This window comes from Malaya genurostris, chromosome 2 (assembly GCF_030247185.1).
Source record: "Malaya genurostris strain Urasoe2022 chromosome 2, Malgen_1.1, whole genome shotgun sequence".
Classification (NCBI taxonomy): domain Eukaryota; kingdom Metazoa; phylum Arthropoda; class Insecta; order Diptera; family Culicidae; genus Malaya; species Malaya genurostris.
The window spans coordinates 130,420,083-130,436,677 of NC_080571.1; the positions used below are offsets into that span (position 1 = coordinate 130,420,083).

General features: G+C 40.3%; 2 protein-coding genes across 5 annotated transcripts; both read right to left on the reverse strand.

The window, feature by feature from the left end:
• Nucleotides 1-6,810: 6,810 nt before the first annotated feature.
• Nucleotides 6,811-14,465, reverse strand: LOC131431095 (uncharacterized). Of its 4 annotated transcripts, XR_009229640.1 has the most exons (3): nucleotides 9,511-12,381; nucleotides 7,642-9,429; nucleotides 6,811-7,242 (listed from the first exon to the last, which is right to left on the reverse strand). XR_009229640.1 is itself a non-coding variant. In XM_058596594.1 (2 exons), the coding sequence occupies exons 1-2, from the start codon at nucleotides 12,874-12,876 to the stop codon at nucleotides 7,181-7,183; spliced, it is 537 nt and encodes a 178-aa protein (XP_058452577.1). In that variant the 5' UTR covers nucleotides 12,877-14,465; the 3' UTR covers nucleotides 6,811-7,180. The 4 variants fall into 4 exon arrangements, 1 of the variants encoding a protein (XP_058452577.1); XR_009229642.1 differs by lacking the exon at nucleotides 7,642-9,429; XM_058596594.1 differs by lacking the exons at nucleotides 7,642-9,429; nucleotides 9,511-12,381 and adding an exon at nucleotides 12,402-14,465.
• Nucleotides 13,090-13,686, reverse strand: LOC131428830 (uncharacterized). The gene has a single exon (XM_058592874.1). The coding sequence runs from the start codon at nucleotides 13,684-13,686 to the stop codon at nucleotides 13,090-13,092; it is 597 nt and encodes a 198-aa protein (XP_058448857.1).
• Nucleotides 14,466-16,595: the final 2,130 nt, after the last annotated feature.

Consider the following 16,595-nt stretch of genomic DNA (forward strand, 5'->3'; position numbering starts at 1 on the left):
CAGTCCAAAGTAAGCACGATTTCCTGACAATATGCGTCTCTGAATTTCTCTGCTGGTGTCATTATCGGCAGTCACCAGTGAGCCCAAGTACACGAACTCGTCGACCATTTCGATTTCATCACCACCAATCAGAACTCGCAATGGGTGGCTGACGTTATCTTCTCTCGAGCCCCTGCATTTCATGTACTTTGTCTTTGACACATTGATGTCTAGTCCGATCCGCTTGGCCTCAGCTTTTAGTCCGATGTACGTATCTTCCATCTTCTCAAAGTTGCGTGCTATAATATCAATATCATCAGCGAAACCAAGTAACTGGACGGACTTTCTGAAAATCGTGCCACTCGTGTCTATCCTCGCTCTTCTTATCACACCCTCCAAAGCAATGTTGAATAGCAGACACGAAAGGCCATCACCTTGCCGTAGCCCTCTGCGAGTTTTGAAGGGTCTCGAGTTTATCCCCGATACTCGAACAACGCACATCACTCGATCCATCGTAGCCTTGACCAATCGTATCAGTTTGTCCGGGAATCCGTAGTCGTGCATGATTTTCCATAGCTGTTCTCGATCGATTGTGTCGTAGGCTGATTTGAAATCGATGAATAAGTGATGTGTGGGCACATTGTATTCGCGGCACTTTTGCAACACCTGGCGGATGGCGAACACTTGGTCCGTGGTAGCGCGTTCACCCATAAATCCTGCCTGATATTGTCCCACGAATTCGTTTGCAATCGGTGAAAGTCGACGGCATGAGATTTGGGAGAGTACCTTGTAGGCGGCGTTCAGCAGAGTTATCGCGCGGTAATTGCAGCAATCCAGCTTATCGCCCTTTTTGTAGATGGGACACACGATTCCTTCCATCCATTCCTCCGGTAAAATCTCGTCCTCCCAGATCTTGGTAACGACCCAGTGCAGTGCTTTCACTAGTGCATTACCACCGTGTTTTAGTAGCTCGCTTGGTAGTTGGTCAACGCCAGCGGCCTTATTATTTTTCAACCGGCTTACCATCTCCTGCACTTCTTGGAGGTCTGGGACCGGTAGTCTATCGTCCTCCGCACGCGTTCCCAAGTTCGTTACCGCGCCGCCACTTTCGTATTCCGCCACATCTCCATTGAGGTGCTCGTCGAAATACTGCCGCCACCTCTCGATCACCTCACAGTGGTTCGTGAGAAGATCCCCGTTGGTGTCCTTGCACATATCGGCCTGTGGCACATGGCCTCTGCGCGAACGGTTCACCTTCTCGTAGAACTTCCTTGTGTCATTAGCACGGAACAGCTGTTCCATCGCTTCGCGATCTCGGTCTTCCTGTTGGCGCTTTTTTCTACGGGATACCGAGTTTAGTCTGTTCCGCGCCTGTCTGTATCTCTTCTCGTTTGCTCTCGTCCGGTGTTGCAGCTTACTCGCCCAATCTGCATTCTTCTCGGCCACTAACTGTTCACATTCGTCGTCGAACCAGTCGTTCCTTACGTTCGGAGCCGCCGTACCTAGCGTTGCTGATGCAGTGCTACCTATGGCAGATCGGATGTGTCTCCAGCCATCTTCAAGAGTAGCTGCACCAAGCTGCTCTTCCGTTGGTAGTGCCACTGCCAACTGCTGCGCGTAATCTTGGGCTACTCCTGCATCCCGGAGCCGCGCAATGTTAAACCGCGACGATCGGTTTCGACGTCGGGTAGCCACCGTCGAAAGTTTTGAGCGCATGCATACAGCAACCAAGTAGTGGTCCGAATCTATATTCGCACTGCGGTAGGTGCGAACATTGTTGATGTCCGAGAAAAATTTTCCGTCGATCAAAACGTGGTCGATTTGGTTTTCGGTCTGTTGGTCAGGTGATCTCCAGGTAGCTTTGTGGATATCCTTGCAGGAAAGAAGGTGCTTCTGACTACCATTCCTCGGGAGGCCGCAAAGTTGACACACCGTTGGCCGTTGTTATTCGATGCGGCATGCAGGCTGTTCGGCCCGAATACCGGTCGGTACATTGCCTCCCTTCCTACCTGGGCATTCATGTCACCGATGACAATTTTTACGTCTCTGCGTGGGCAGCCGTCATAGACTTGTTCCAGCTGCACGTAGAACGCTTCTTTTTCGTCATCGGGTCTCCCTTCATGTGGGCAGTGCACGTTGATGATGCTGTAATTGAAAAAACGGCCTTTAATTCTCAACTTACACATCCTAGCGTTGAACGGCTGCCACCCAATCACTCGCTGACGCATCTTGCCCATCACTATAAAGCCACTTCCCAGCTCGTTCGTTGTGCCACAGCTTTGGTAGAAGGTAGCCGCTCGATGTCCGCTTTTCCACACCTTCTGTCCCATCCAACAAAGCTCCTGCAGCGCTACGACTTCGAAGCTGCGAGGATTTATTTCGTCGTATATTATCCTGTCGCAGCCTGCGAAACCTAACGACTTGCAGTTCCATGTTCCAAGTTTCCAATCGTTGTCCTTATTTCGTCGCGTGGGTCTATGCCGATTGTTCCGGGTCATTTTCTCTCCTGTATTGTTTGTAATTAAAGTTTTATGGGCGGCTTATTAGGCCTACGCCAACCCCCTGTCTCGCCGGAGGATCATCGTGCTTGCTCTGTTTAACGTCCCAACTAGCACTAGGACGATCCCGTTGGTGGGGTTGCCACCTTGGATTTAGCTGGACGGGATGCAGCATTTCATACTCAGCCGCTGGATACCAGAACAGACGCTGTTTGAAGCCGCTCCTAACATGGAGTACAGACGCTCCGACATCCTCTAAAGAGGACCCCCTTCCCTGTCAGCATACGACCAAGGTCTCACCGGGGTTGGTTACCCGATCTTTCCTATGGTTGCTCGTACCCCAGCCGGCACCGCGGGGAGGTAGGGATAGGAGTTACTGGACAAGAGGCTAAGAACCACAATGGGGCCTGAATTGCGCATTGTCCAGTCGTTTACCAGCCAAAACCAAGATAATTACTTTAAATTGACCCCCCAAATTTCCAAAAGCAGCCCTCGGGGATTGTTGTTTATCATTGAATATTAGGACTTATTTGTACTGAAGACGTTTAAAATTTAATAGCAAATCCTTAGGGATTATCGAAAGTAATAAACTAATTTTGGACGATTATCCATAACCTACTTCACCGCTAGTGATATTACTGACAGGATAATGACAGGATCAATTTTCGATTAACGAATTAGCGATAAAATGAAAAATACTTGGACATTCGAAAGTTCAAATTACCCTTTTATTAAATGTTGTGTCCATTAACTTTGACATGAACGCTATATTCGTTCAAGAATTGTATCAAAAGGCCTCTCATTCGTCGAGCCACCACATCGGTTTGCTTAGTATTCAGTCCTGAGAATCAATATTCTGTTCTAGCGGAGTGAACATGAGGAGTGATTATACCAGTATTCTTCTTATCGTTAAAGCCAATGTATAAAACAGCAGATCTCACAACTAATGGTTCTTACATGCCACGATTTCTCCTTCAGATATGATATTCACGATTCGCATATGGTAATTCGTCAAGTAATCCAAAGTTCGGAAAATGAAATGATTTGGCTTAAGCAGCTTACAAATGTCATGAATACCATCCGTTTTGAAGTAAACCACTCTTGAAAACTCACTCGAATCGGCTGAACAAACGTCAGTATGCTAAATGCAAGGAAAATATTTTCATCTGAACTCATTATTTCAACAGCAGAGTCCTATCATTGATACGTAAAAAATCGTTACATAATTTGATTTGTTCAACTCACGGCCACGATGGCCAAAATAACTCATCTAACTACATCTACTGGTAAATGACATTAGAACTTGTGTTTCTGTTTACGGTATAGCTAAAACAGTCATTTGTCAAGTAACTGTACTTGTTGTACTTGTTGCGCGCCAAACGATTTTCCAAAGATCTAGTATTCTTTTCTTCAACGGCGAAATACTGAGCATCTCCTTGCGCGCCAAACATCAATTGTAGATCTAGCAATCATTGGCGACTTTTTCAGTGGAAAATTCCATTGTCCATACAAAATAACTTTATTGGTTTTTCTCACTTTTCCGGTAAGTTTTCCTATTTTTTTATGTAAGAACCCGGTGGGGGTAAAAACTGATCAAACAAAAAAAAGCATCTCAATCCGTCCAGCCGTTCTTACGTGATGCGATTACAAAGAATGATCTCTGCATTTTTATATATATAGATGCTGCACAATATTTCTTTGCCTAGGTGATGCTTATCTGTGAATGAAACAAGTTGCACGTCTAGTAAGCTGATGAATGGATTGAATATGCGTTCACTCGCTTGATTGTCGCTTTTGCATTATGTGTTTGTGAAATTTCCTGCTGTATGCGCAACACCGTGTTCGCTTGAGTATCTTATATATCATCTAACTATTGAAGAACCGAGTCAGCGTGGTTACCGATTCTTTTGAAATATCCCATGTATTTAGCAAATTTTTGGTCGATTTTGCCATTAGAAATGCCTACACGAGGCTGGGTGTCAATTAAAAAAATGCAAAACTTATAACTCAGTCAATTGTTGATGGATTTATATAATTTAACAACCAATCGATTCGGAAACATTTAACTTAAACGTCATTTAAATATTTCAATTGCATACTATTGAAAAATTGGTTTGAATTGACCTATGTTTTCACGAGCCAATAACAGTAGCAGCGCGTGAATGATGTCATCCTCTCGTCCGATCTGCGAAGCATGAACTATCGCACAAAAGGGAATCTATAAATATATGCCCAAATACATTTCTGCTTTAGTATTCGTCATCTAACACTTGACGTGGATAGACGAATAACCTACTATGACTAATAACGATTTTGTTTTTTCTTTTATTCGCAGCTGTCTACCTACCCAAGCTATGGGTAAAACGCACCATAGATCCACGCACCATAGCTTCCCACCAACACTACGCTCGGATTTCAACTCGCCGATCAGCAAAGGAAAGGCAACAATTCGTTTATGTACTGAAGGCTACAAAATGACTGTTCCGGCTTTGAACCACTACAAAGCAGTGAAATTGTACCTGAAGCAGACAAAAGCGAAATACTTCACACACGATATTGCCGCCAACAAACCTATGAAGGTTGTACTTCGAGGACTACCCGTCATGATGGAAGCCGAACTAAAGCAGGCACTGTCGGAGGCTGGACTAAAGCCTGGGATGGTGTTTAAAATGAAACGACACAACACGGACAAAAAGTATCGAGATCAACTGTACTTGGTTCATCTGGAGAAGAGCTACATCACCATGAGTCAACTAAAAACGATAAAATCTTTATTCCATATTACATTCCATGACTCTGGTGACTTATTCTTTGCTGAACAACTGATCGTCATTTTTTAAACAATGACAACAAAACTACGAAACTGCAGAACGCGGTTAGATCAAATCAACGCCTTAAGCAAATTCATCATCAAATATGCTTGCTCACTCAGGAGTAAAACTGCTGAATAATCCGACTTTCTTCAAGAGAAGAATGCCGATATTGCTATTTTGACTGAAACTCTTCTTAAACCTGAAATTTCTATTTTTATTTCCAATTACAGGATTCACAGGCTCGACAGGACAACTACCAGAGGAGGGGTAGTTGCTGTTGCCATTAAACGATCCATTCAGCACAGACTTCTGTCAGCCTTTAAATTGCAACTTATAGAAGCCATCGGAATTGAGATTACAACGACGATGGGACCCATCATCATCATTGCAGCGTACTGCCCCAAACAAACAGGCTTCTGCCTGACTTTAAATTACAACCTTTAGAAGCCATCGGAATTGAGATTACAACGACGATGGGACTCATCATCATCATTGCAGTGTACTGCTCTAAACAAACATATCTTCGAGATGGTACGTGTGCATCATTGAAGCGAGATCTGGCTATGCTCACTCGAAACAAATTCATCGGCATGAGCTGTGAGGAAACAAAAGACAACATCCTCACTCCGAAACAACCAACGCGACTTTCCAGCAGTTCATTCCAGTTTGGATATATTCTTCAGCAACATCGCCATAGACAGCTCTCCGGTTGTCTTCAACGAGCTCTCTTCGGACCACTTTCCAGTAATATTGACGTTGGGATCTTCACCAGAAACAGTGACTATTCAACTTCGGAGGAAATAGTATCGCACCGACTGAGCCCAATTTCAACAAATCACCGACCAACTTATTAATATCGATTTGCCACTAGATTCCGCGACGAAAATCGATGAAGCCCTATCTTCCGTCCAGCATTCAATCACAGTCGCTCGTGATAGGACGGTTCCAGTACAACATATGCCGAGATCCTCTCTTTAAATTGACAGTGTCACCAAGAAACTCATCCGACTTCGAAATATCTACCGGAGACAGTATCAACGAACTGGCATCCTAGATAAGAAGATCTCTTAAAACAACTTAACTAGGATAATCCATGAAAGGATATCTGAGCTCCGCAATTGGAACTTCCAGAAAAAGCTTCGAGAAATTCTCCCACATTCAAAGCCCTTCTGGTCCTTAGCGAAGGTGCTTAAGACTGTTATGACTGATACTGCCGGTAGGGAGGTGATATTTTATACTTAGTAATAACACGAGGTGTACGATCTAACAGTCAACTGTAAACTATCTATTGTCTTAAAACTCTGAACGCTGATCCAGCAGCTGTTCATTCAGGGCTATAGTGCCGGGTGGTCACCACAGTTCTTCCCCCTTTAGTTCAAACACATATAAATGAAAATGGCGAAACTTAACTGCCATAAAATCCAAAAAACGGCAAAACTAAACCGCCGCAAACTAAACTTCGAAAACGGCCAAACTTCACTGCCGTGGAAACTTATTTAAACTAATTTTTAAAAGAATCAATAAAACACGAAATCGGGATCTTTCCGAGGACGCTTCGATCTCCTCGAACGACGTAAACTGACGGACTGATGACTCGAACTTTCCGCCGAACTCGTTTGTTTCGATCGCGACCACTGTCGCGTAGACGTGCCTTCTTGAGGATCAACCTCCTCAAGCGGTAAACTACTGCTACCCGAACCACCACCATCCGAATCACAAACCATTGGTTGATCGTCAGGTGTGTCTCGGTAAATAAACGAATCCGCTGCGAAACCGAGAAAGTCGCTAGCATCGTCGTCAAAGCTCTCGTCGTTATCGTCTTCTCTACTTCGTTTACGTGCTGGACTGCTCTCCTTTCCCCTCGCAAAAAACAAACCATACCTTTTCTTGTTAGTGCCAAACACCTTGAGTTGATTGCGGTGCGCCAGATACACCCGACCTCCAACGGAAACCTGAAATGTATTTAAAGAAACACGTCTTAGAAACTTGGCTTCAAGCCATCGTCGAATATCGGTAGGTCTAAAATTTTTAAAATAAATTAATTCTCCTAGGCGCAAAGAGTCAATCCAGTCACGAAGTCGGTGTTTATCTTTGGTATGTTTGTAATTTACCGGTACATCCACAACTTCACGCTTCGTCAAATGATTCCTAAAACTATTTCTAGGATGGATTATATCCAACAACGTCTTGGGCTTAAAACTAAACAGCCTCTCGGAAGGAAACGAACGACCATCTTCCAAACATGTATTCCTATAGCTAAACAAAAAGTACGAAACTAAATCATCTGTACTTAAAGTTGCCATTTCCGGATCCAACAAAAACTTCTTTAAACCATCTTTCACCAATCTTACCATACGTTCTGCTTGTCCATTGCTCGATGGATTATACGGTGGACTCTTCATCGCCTTTATGTTGTGTTTCTGTAAAAAATCAATAAATTCTTTGGAATTAAACCGACGACACGACCAGACACTCCGAAGAAAATTCAGCAATAAAACTGTTCGCTAACGATTCACGGTCAGTTACCACAAATCTAGCGACCCCTTGTAAATGATAAAAATAATCTTCTCGAGCAACACTGTTTAAGTTGCTATGGACTAGTTACCAAGGAACTCCAAAACAAATAAACATGTTTTGAAAGCGGTGGAATAGTTCTATTAGTGTTAAACCGACGACACGACCAGACACTCCGAAGAAAAATCGGAATAAAAAGTGTTCGTGAGCGATTTACCACCAGTTACCATAAATATAGCGACCCCTTGAAAATGACAAAAACTAACTTTTCGAGCAACACTGTTTAGGTTGCTATGAACTAGTTACCAAGGAGCACCAGAATAAATAAACAAACAGTTTAAAATTGTTGTGGAATAATTCCACCGTCTTTATTTTTGTGTCTTTTCCGGTTATTTAGTGAATTCCGGAGAGCAACTAAATAATTTTAATCATCATCGATGCAAATTATGATGAAGCTGAGTGCAGGTGAGTGCTTGAATTTTATTATTAAATAAAAATTTTCTATTTGCAGTTAACATTCTTTCGCCGACTTCGAAAATGCTTCTGGACATGGGCAAACAAATAGAGCAGTTTAACAAGTCATTATCCTGCAGTTCCACGGTTACCAAACCAGCCAGAGTGAGGAAATGCGACATTTTGCACGGAAACTAAAGCGGTTTTAAGATGATTACTTCCACTGTTTTTCTTATTATATACAATTAATAATTACTACGTAGGTTTTGATCGTATACCGTAATTACCGTATCTATGTAGAAAATATATTTACATTTTCTAAATTATACAATGATCTTGTTATATTATACACAGAAGTCCGAATATTCATAATTCTTTTTGTAGCATAATCTTCTAGTTTGTTGACTAATTGCTATGTGATAGTTACCATGTTTTTTTTTCTTTCATTTTTAAATATGTATTTTGTTAGTCATAGAGAATTACAGTGGCAGCATGCAATGATTAGTTTTGATAGGTCAGGAAAATATTTTCGATAATGGGAAGACGTTGTTGCGTTGCTGTGTGTTTCAGTCGTGAAGGAGATCCAGTATCTTTCTATTCGTTTCCTACGAACAGTAATATGTAAATTTAAACCAGATGGTAGATAAATAGTTTGGATATACATAATTTAGTTGATTGTTCACTTCATTTCTGACGGTCGTAAGACATGTCCACGGAATACCAAACGAAATTAACAATAAATTGCAGTGAGAAACACTTTCGACTTCTCAAAAACGCTAGTGGTAAAAAAAAATTAAGATATTCTTGAATTATTTTCAAAATATATGTATTTTTATTTCATGCTTTAATAACTTTTGCTTTTAAATAATTATTTTCATTTTGATTTTGTCAGAAAAAGACAACCGATTCTTTCAATATCATGTTATTTTTATTTTCGTTTGTATGTCCTTTTACTACGAGTAAACTGTTTTCAATAAAAAACATTGTTTACAATAGTTGCATAAAACAATTTTTTTATGTTCCTAATTCGCATTATTTTGAGTTCCAAACACAGTTGCGCGCTGTAAATGTACCCATAGGCAAATCATTCACTACCACCCGACAATACAACTTTCTAGCTATGAATATGAAATGATGAAAGCCTTCCTCTCTGTGGCAGCGACGAAAATGTTCTAGTTCATTAAAAAAAAGACGAAAATTAAAAAAAATAATCCAAAATGACTCAAAACCCTCTGAAATAATGAATTTAATACCTGCCAGCGGGCCAACTACACTCAGTGGTTTCGTTTTAAGTGAGAATCTCTTGTTTTTGTTTACATTTCTTATGTAGTTACCAAGGCTACTGGTAACTGTTTTTCAAAATCAATAATTTACCAACTTGTGTTGCCAGTTCCAACATTTTTTCAAGCGATTTCGTTTTGACATTACCAGTTACTGAGGGGTAGTTAAATTTGCGATACAGTTTTAATAGTCGAGTGGCAGGTCGTGTCGTCGGTTAAACTTTGTCCAAATTAAGCAGAAATGCATTTAAATGAACTCGATTTTCAGAATTTAATCGAAACTATGGCTGAAACCAACGAACGAGGACTATGATCTGCTTCCAGCGATTCATCCGTACACTTCAACCGCTAGCTTTTCTGGGCAATAGGATTCGGTGTAATATGCCGGTGTCAAAATTGTTGATTGATTGCGCAGCAGTGGAAACAGTATTTCACCTTGTTGGCCACTATTCGAGGATTACTAGTGGAATTCCACAAAGAAATCATTTTACCGTACGTTATGCAGGTACCGCAGAGAACTAGCCTCGCTCAGCTCGTTGTCGGTTATTTCCATGTCTTCCTTCTCACACAACGGTTTCAAGTCAAGACCTGAATTTTGAACTTGGCTTTATAAAAGACATAACTCATACTCCTCAATTTTTACATTCCGCTCGAGTCAGGTAAATCCATTAAAATGTTCCGTAATATCATAACCGATCTGAAATTTATTTTGTTTACATTCATCTTGCCTTCGATATGCAGTAACCAAGGTTATGGTGACTGTTATTCAAAATCAATAAATATATCAACTTGTGCTGCCAGTTTAAAAAAATTCACTAGCGTTTTCGATTTGACATTTCCAGTTACTGAGGGGTAGTTAAATTTACGATACAGTTTTGATAGACGAGTGGCAGGTCGTGTCGTCGATTAAACGGTGGTCCGCCGTCCGTAACTACTACGTCCGGTAACCCAAACCTTGGAAAAACGCTGATAAACTTCGACTTGACACTCCTGGCATCAGTACTAAACTTCATGTACTCAACCTCGAGCCATTTTGAAAAACTGTCAACAATGACCAGAAAAACTTTTTTGTCGAAATGAAAGAAGTCCGCATGAATGCGGGTAAACGGTTTTGTTGTTGGAATCCAGTTAGAGTACGGAGCTTGCTTCGGAACAACATTCATTTGGCAACACACTCTGCATGATTTGACGAAACTTTCAATGTCACTATTCATGCCGTACCAATAAACTGTCCTTCTTGCCATTTGCTTAATTTTGGTTATTCCGGAATGGCTTTTATGTAACAATTTCAGGATCTGTTTTTGTAAACTTGCAGGTATAATGACACGATCCTGATACAGTAAACATTCTTCTACTTGTTCTAAATCTTGGTGCTGTGCATAAACATCCAAAAACATTCGATCCAACTTCTGCGGCCAACCATGCTTCATGTAATAAACTATTTGTTGCAAAAACTTGTCTTTCTTTGTCTCAATTGCAATCAAAGCATAATCTATCGGAAACTCATTCGAAACATTTAATCTCTTGATAAACTCTCTTTGTAAAGAAGCTGGTACATTTTCTGGCAAAGGAAACCTTGAGCAAAAATCTGCGTTGCCCATTTTTGTTGACGGTCTATGAACAATGTCGAAATCGTAAATACTCAGTTCAAGTACATATCTTTGTAAACGCGTCACAAAAAAAGTATTCTTGCCTTCTTTACCGAAAATGCCAATCAACGGCTTATGATCAGTATACACAGTAAACTTCTTTCCAAACAAGAAAGGTGCTCACAACTGCTAAAGCTTCTAAGTGCAAAATTGGGTAGGAAACTAATGGGCCTCTCTTCTCCATTGATTTGATGTGCTATTACTCCACCTAACCCATAACTACAAGCATCTGTTACAACGACAACAGGCTTATTCGGATCATAAAACTCTAAAAGCTTTGAGCTCAACAACGCTTGCTTACAGCTTTCAAACACTCGACTACACTCAGCATTCCAGACAAACTTAACGTCTTTCTTTAATAAACGATACAGACAGCTAAGGCGTGCGGACAAATTGGGTAGAAATTTACCATAGTAATTCACTAAACCCAAAAATGCCTTAAGCTCAGAGACGTTATTCGGAATACTAGCTCTCCGAATAGTCTCGACCTTTTCTGGACTAGGCAACAATCCTCTGTCGCTCAAAACATGTCCTAGAAACGGCAAACTCGAAACAAACCACTTGCATTTCTGCAAATTGACTTTAATGTTGGCTTTAGACAAACGTTCTAAAACCACATTAAGCTTTCGCGCACAGTCTTCTTTGTCCTTGCCTGCTATCAAAACATCATCTAAGTAAACGTAAACTCCGTCGATATTTTTCAAAACTTGATCCATGATCCGTTGGAATATAGCTGCACTAGAAGAAGCACCTTGTGGCAAACGATTATACGTAAACAAACCTTTGATTGTATTTATCACCATTATTTTCCTAGACTTTTAGATAATAATAACTGTGTATACGCGCCAGCCAGATCAAGAGAACAGAAAACTTTAGCGCCAGCCAACGAGGCAAACAAAACCTGAGTTAATGGTAACGGATATGTATTAGGGATCAAAACTTTGTTGATTGAAACTTTACAATCAATGACCATCCTAATACCATTGTCTTTTTTCACCACAACTATTACCGGAGATGCCCATTCACTTGCATCTATTGGTGTTATGACGCCATCTTTTTCTAAACTACTTAAATGTTCTAAAACTTTATCTTTTAATCTGAATGGAACGTCATAAGCACGCTTAAACACCGGTGTGTGATCTTTTAAAACTAGATCAGCCTCAAACCCTTTTATTGGCGTAGATGAAGATTTATCAAAAATATTGGCAAACTTACTCTGTATCTCTGCAACGGTCTGGTCTGTCGAAACTGCCAGTTGATTGATGTTGCTTCCAAACGCTCTTCTCCAATCAGGAACAAACAGATCCAGCCAATCTCGTCCAAGCAAAGGCGTGAAACAGTTGTCGCTTCGCAAAACAATCAGATAAACATCCTTTTTCTGATTATTAAACTCTACATAAACTTGAATCTGTCCTTCAACCTTCAAACGACTCCCATTGATCACTGCTAACTTCTTGTCGCATTTTTGCAATGGAATATGATCGAAATCTCCCTCGTACATCTCAAAACTGATGACGGAAACTGCAGCGCCACAATCGACTTCCATTTTTAACCGCAAGCCGTCAACGTAAACGTTACGGAAACACGGTTCGTTGATTCTGTTGACTGAAGAAATCAACAAACAATCCATTTCATCATCCGAAACGGAACGATTCAAACGACGTCTTAAACTTTTCTGATACTCAGTCATTTTGGGCTTTTCTGCTGGAGAATCGACAAACTTTACTTTTTTTGCTTTGTTCTTCAAGTCATAACAAAAACGACGTACATGACCTTTCCTACGACAGAAGTTGCAAAACAAACTTTGAGTCCTGGATGAAGAACGATTCCTGCGATCAAAAGAAACTGAACGGCTTCGACTTCTCCTTCTGCTTGGTTCTCGACTCCTTCCTCGTGAGCGATCTCAAGAAACTACACGACTGTCACGCTTCCAAAGTCTGTTCAAAACGCTAACACGAGTCGAATCACCAGAGATCAACTTAGCTCTTGCTCCTGCTAACTCTCTGTTCACAATGAGCTTCTCCGCTTTGGCCAGAGTTAAATCCTCCTCATTAAACAAACGCTGCTGCAAATCCTTGTTGCTGATACCACAAACCAGTTTATCACGAATCGCCATGTCCTTAAACTCTCCGAAATCACACATTTCTGCCTGGAGCTTGACAGCAAGAATAAAATCCTCCGCACGTTCATTCGGACCTTGGGCACGTTGATAAAACTTGTACCGCTGGACCAATTCGCTTTCCGTCTTATCGTAACGCTTCTTCAGAGCATCCGTAATCTCTTTGAAAGACACGGTCTTTAAATCCTTTCCGGGAAAAAGAAGCTTCAGCTCACTATAAACTTCTCTACTACAAGTAGCCAAAAACGACACTTTTTGCTCCTCCGGACTTGTCACTTTATGATGCGCAAACACCCAATCTAACTGCTCCAAAAACTGCGCGAACGGGATCGTGCCGGGAATAAACGGTTCTATTTGATTCACCAACGGCATACTTGACATAGTGAGAAAATAAACGAAATAAAAAAAAACACGATTTGATTTGAATTGTTTTTATTTTTTTTTTAAATAAACGGTAAACTTTTTCTCTCAGTGTAAACTGGAAGATCGAATCAAAACAAACTGAATTCGACTTCGAAATAAACAAACAAGTTCTATTAGGTTTTTTATCGTGACGACACAAATGAACAAGTATTCATCCTTGACAGTTCAGCGGTACTGTTTACAAACAAGCTTAAACAAAAATTGAAGAGCACATCTAAAACAATCATCTTTACACTTTGCAACTAGTCACTTTTATTTAATAAATATCAAAAACGAACCGTATTTAATCGTGAAAAAATGTTTTAAAACTTTATTTAGGCACTACGAACCGTAAATGGTCTGATCCAATTTGTCAATAAACAAACAAAAGAAATTTCTGTTTACAAACAGTACTGCTGGACTGTCAAAAAGTGTTCATCCGATTGAGGTTAGCGATGACGGTAAAAAACCTAATTCGCTAAACTGGTACGCGATAAACAATGAACTTTTCAATTCCGTTTTGTGCAAGAAACTAACGGTAAACAGCGATAAACATAAAATTCATATGCAACAAAGCCAAGCGATAAACAACAGTCGCCGATGAAACAAATTTTTGTTGCGAAACAAATAGATGTTGCAAGCAAAACTCGGGTGCTACAACTCTATGTTGATGGTAGTATGCAACATAAAACCAAAATCCAAAATGGTTTTTCTGATGCTTAACTCACTTTCAAACAAAATGAAGCGCAATTCCTTTTGTGTGCTAAACAATTAGAATGCCTTCAAATGCACTTTTAAACATGCACTTAAACACTTTGTGAATAAAACATGCAAAACACTTACGTGATCGTTGACCAAACCTACGGCAAACAAACCAAAACAAAGTAGATGTATAGAAATACACGGGTCTTCCCGAATAAAAAATATTGTAGACAAACAATACGATTTGCTGTTACAAAACCTGCCACAATTTTGCTTTGACCAATGAAAAATATTTTAATGTATTGTTAAACACTATTCAATCAATCGTGAAAATGCTTTTTACAATAGAATGTATAGGTTGTTAAGTATCGTAACAATTCAAATCCTAAAGTTTTCTCATACATATTTTCTTGGAAAACAATAAAATGTACAGTGTGCATATTGTTTGAAACACCATGTGTACAATAAATTCAACTGTAGAATCGTAGGAACAATATATTGAATCGTTGGAAATGAAAAAAATCTTGTCAAGATACAATAAAATGTATTGTAACCCATATATCTAATTGTGAATCAATTGTTAATGCTGTAAAATCAATGGTTTATTTTTTTACGGGTTCCTTCCTTCCTTCTGTTTGAAATCCAAACAGAAACTGTCAGTAAAACTAGCGGGTTATTTTCCGCTAAAACACCTCACAAAACCAAGCCACCAACAACGGGATAAACTAAAACTTTTTCCACCGTTGAAACACTTGGCGGGTTAAACAGTTTTTCTACCGCTTTTGCTTGCGGGACTTTCACTCTACCAACAAGATGCCGAAAAAAAAAACACTAGCAGTAACCGTAAACGGTCTCTGGTAAACTTAACACCAGGAATAAACACTGCTAAAACACTTTTTAACGCGAAATTGAACTATTTTTCCTCGTCGCCACTGTTATGACCGATTCTTGCCGGTAGGGAGGTGATATTTTATACTTAGTAATAACACGAGGTGTACGATCTAACCGACGACACGACCTGCCACTCGTCTATCAAAACTGTATCGTAAATTTAACTACCCCTCAGTAACTGGAAATGTCAAATCGAAAACGCTAGTGAATTTTTTTAAACTGGCAGCACAAGTTGATATATTTATTGATTTTGAATAACAGTCACCATAACCTTGGTTACTGCATACCGAAGGCAAGATGAATGTAAACAAAATAAATTTCAGATCGGTTATTATATTACGGAACATTTTAATGGATTTACCTGACTCGAGCGGAATTTGAGTTATGTCTTTTATAAAGCCAAGTATGAGGAGTATGAGTTATGTCTTTTATAAAGCCAAGTTCAAAATTCAGGTCTTGACTTGGAACCGTTGTGTGAGAAGGAAGACATGGAAATGGCCGACAACGAGCTGAGCGAGGCTAGTGCTCTGCGGTACCTGCATAACGTACGGTAAAATGATTTCTTCGTGGAATTCCACTAGTAATCCTCGAATAGTGGCCAACAAAGTGAAATACTGTTTCCACTGCTGCGCAATCAACCGACACAAAACAATTTTTACACCGGCATATTACACCGAATCCTACTGCCCAGAAAAGCTAGCAGTTGAAGTGTACGGATGAATCGCTGGAAGCAGATCATTGTCCTCGTTCGTTGGTTTCATCCATAGTTTCGATTAAATTCCGAAAATCGAGTCCATTTAAATGCATTTCTGCTTAATTTGGACAAAGTTTAATACTAATAGAACTATTCTACCGCTTTTAAAACATGTTTATTTGTTTTGGGGTTCCTTGGTAACTAGTCCATAGCAACTTAAACAGTGTTGCTCGAGAAGATTATTTTTATCATTTACAAGGGGTCGCTAGATTTATGGTAACTGGCGGTGAATCGTTAGCGAACAGATTTAATGCTGATTTTTCTTCGGAGTGCCTGGTCGTGTCGTCGATCTAACAGTCAACTGTAAACTATCTATTGTCTTAAAACTCTGAACGCTGATCCAGCAGCTGTTCATTCAGGGCTATAGTGTCGGGTGGTCACCACAAAGACAAAACCGAAGCCTATTCCTCCTCTGATGTCACCCCAGGAGGCAGCTGAAGGAATACCTTTAATCACACCAGTAGAGAAGGCAAATGCGCTAGACCAGCAGTTTGTGTGTTCTCACAATATAGGACTCAACATTGTTAGTCCACATGAAAGA